The sequence below is a fragment of the Hemicordylus capensis genome, chromosome 6, assembly GCF_027244095.1.
Source record: "Hemicordylus capensis ecotype Gifberg chromosome 6, rHemCap1.1.pri, whole genome shotgun sequence".
Lineage (NCBI taxonomy): Eukaryota > Metazoa > Chordata > Lepidosauria > Squamata > Cordylidae > Hemicordylus > Hemicordylus capensis.
In genome coordinates this window covers 30,085,135-30,087,170 of record NC_069662.1, presented here as the reverse complement: position 1 = coordinate 30,087,170, position 2,036 = coordinate 30,085,135, and the positions used below count along the sequence as shown (strand labels likewise).

Sequence of the window (2,036 nt, the reverse complement as noted above, 5' to 3'; positions counted from 1 at the left end):
TATAGTCTTGTTTACATTTTTCTATGTGAACCATCTTGGGGTTGTTGTAATGAAAGACAGTATATAAATTTAACAATAAATAAATAAATAAATCTGATGAAATGGTGAGTCGTGTCTTGAGTATGCCTTTTTAACTACTATAAAAGCAATTGTAGCTCCTTTCCCTTGCCCATAAAGTCCAGGTTTTAAAATGAAACAGAATCCACACTTACAGAAGAAAGGTGGATGACCCATTTTTTGAGGACAACCTCAAATCTAACAGTTTAATCAAAGCAACCTTGAGATCTTTGTTTCTCATACTGTAGATAACTGGATTGAGCAGCGGGGGGACAATGGAATATATCATAGTAAATGCCAAATCCAGATTTGAGGGAGTATTGGAGGAAGGCCTGAGGTATGAAAAGCATGGAGTAAATATGAATATGGAAAAGACAGTGAGGTGGGGAAGGCATGTGGAGAAGGCCTTTTGCCTTCCCTTCACAGAAGGGATTCTCAAGACGGCAGTGAAGATGTACACATAAGTTACTGTGGTGAAGATAAAGCAGCCAAATGCAATGATAACAATGAACACAATATATCCCAATTCAATTTGATTCAAATCAGAGCAGGTGAGCTTAAGCAACTTTGGGATCTCACAAAAAAATTGATCGACAACATTTGAGCAGAAAGGGGTTGAAAACGTGCCACATGCATGTAACACTGCATTGAGAACACTGAAGATCCACACACCAGCAAGCATTTGAGTGCAAGCTCTCCTGTTCATTATCATTTCATATTGTAATGGATAGCAAATGGCAATGTATCGATCATAGGCCATGACTGTGAGCAGGGATAAATCAGATCCTGCAAAGAACATAAAGAAGAAGAATTGTGCCACACATCCAGAAAAAGAAATGTGTCTGGTATTAAAAAGAGAATTAACCATGGATTTGGGCATAATGGCAGAAACAGAGCCAAGGTCCTGTATAGCCAAGCTCATCAGAAAGAAGTACATTGGTGTGTGTAAATGGTGATCAAATGCTACTGCAACGATTATGAGAAGATTCCCTGTTACTGTGGCTAAGTAGAGGACCAGGAACAGAAGGAAGTGTAGAATTTGCAGTTGGTGGGTGTTTGAGAATTCCAAGAGCAGAAATTCAGACACAGATGTCTGATTCTCCATTTCTGTCCAGGACAAAGTAGCATGGAGTCTGTGGAAGGAAACATAGGTATATCTATTTTAAAAGTCACCTATTCTAGCACCAAGTTCAATTTCAGTTTTTTGAGGTGTGCAAAAGCATAACAAAATTGGAATGCCCAGAGAGAGAGTGAGAGAAAGAGAGAAAGAACACACACAGGTGAATAAATGGAGATAGAAGCATGTTCTTTCAACGATGCTGCCTTGCAGCTGCTGAAGCAAGCAGGTTACAGAACAAGCAAAAACCTCTGATCAGTCACTTGCACTTGCACTCTGTTCCCTCTTTGGGTGATTCAGGAATTGCAATTGCTCCCTCCGGGTTCCTCACTGAGTCACCTAGAGGAACAGAGGAGGCTGCTCCATGCAATCTCACCACAGTTTCATTCTTTCCCTCGATCTAGGGGCTGACGCTGATGCACACCTTGGAACAGTGGCAGACAGTAGGAGTTCAATGAAAAATTGAAATGAGGTGGAAGAAGGTTTCTCTAGTCTCTGTGTGAGCAGTGCAACAGTTGGAATTAGGCTCAGAGGTCTATACAGCATACCAGGGCATACGGTGGACTTAGTCCCAAGTACTGTGCTGTTTAGAGGAAAAAGCAGGCAAGCAAGTGAGAGAATGCAGAGGCTGCTTGCACAACTGAACAAGCAATGAAAGTAACAAAGAGCAGCCACCTGCCTGCTCCACCTGGGTGGTGGAGGTGGTGGTGGTGCATGCGCTAATTTCCGCCACGTAAGTGAGAATGAAAGAGTAACTCTGGAGTATTTAAAGATACCTGAAGCACGTACATCCTGGCATAAGATACTGTACAGAATGTTTGTTTTATGATGTTAAAAGCACCTCTGTTCATCCTTCTTAACA

At 41.6% G+C, this 2,036-nt stretch overlaps 1 protein-coding gene across 1 annotated transcript; it reads right to left on the bottom strand.

Annotated features, from left to right (window-relative positions):
- Positions 1–208: 208 nt before the first annotated feature.
- Positions 209–1,165, bottom strand: LOC128331073 (olfactory receptor 14A16-like). Its single transcript, XM_053264436.1, has one exon. The coding sequence runs from the start codon at positions 1,160–1,162 to the stop codon at positions 209–211; it is 954 nt and encodes a 317-aa protein (XP_053120411.1). The 5' UTR covers positions 1,163–1,165.
- Between the last annotated feature and the right edge of the window lie 871 nt (positions 1,166–2,036).

Bases quoted from the DNA above. Each gene is read 5' to 3' on its own strand.
- LOC128331073 (XM_053264436.1), bottom strand. From the start codon at position 1,162: ATGGAGAATCAGACATCTGTGTCTGAATTTCTGCTCTTGGAATTCTCA.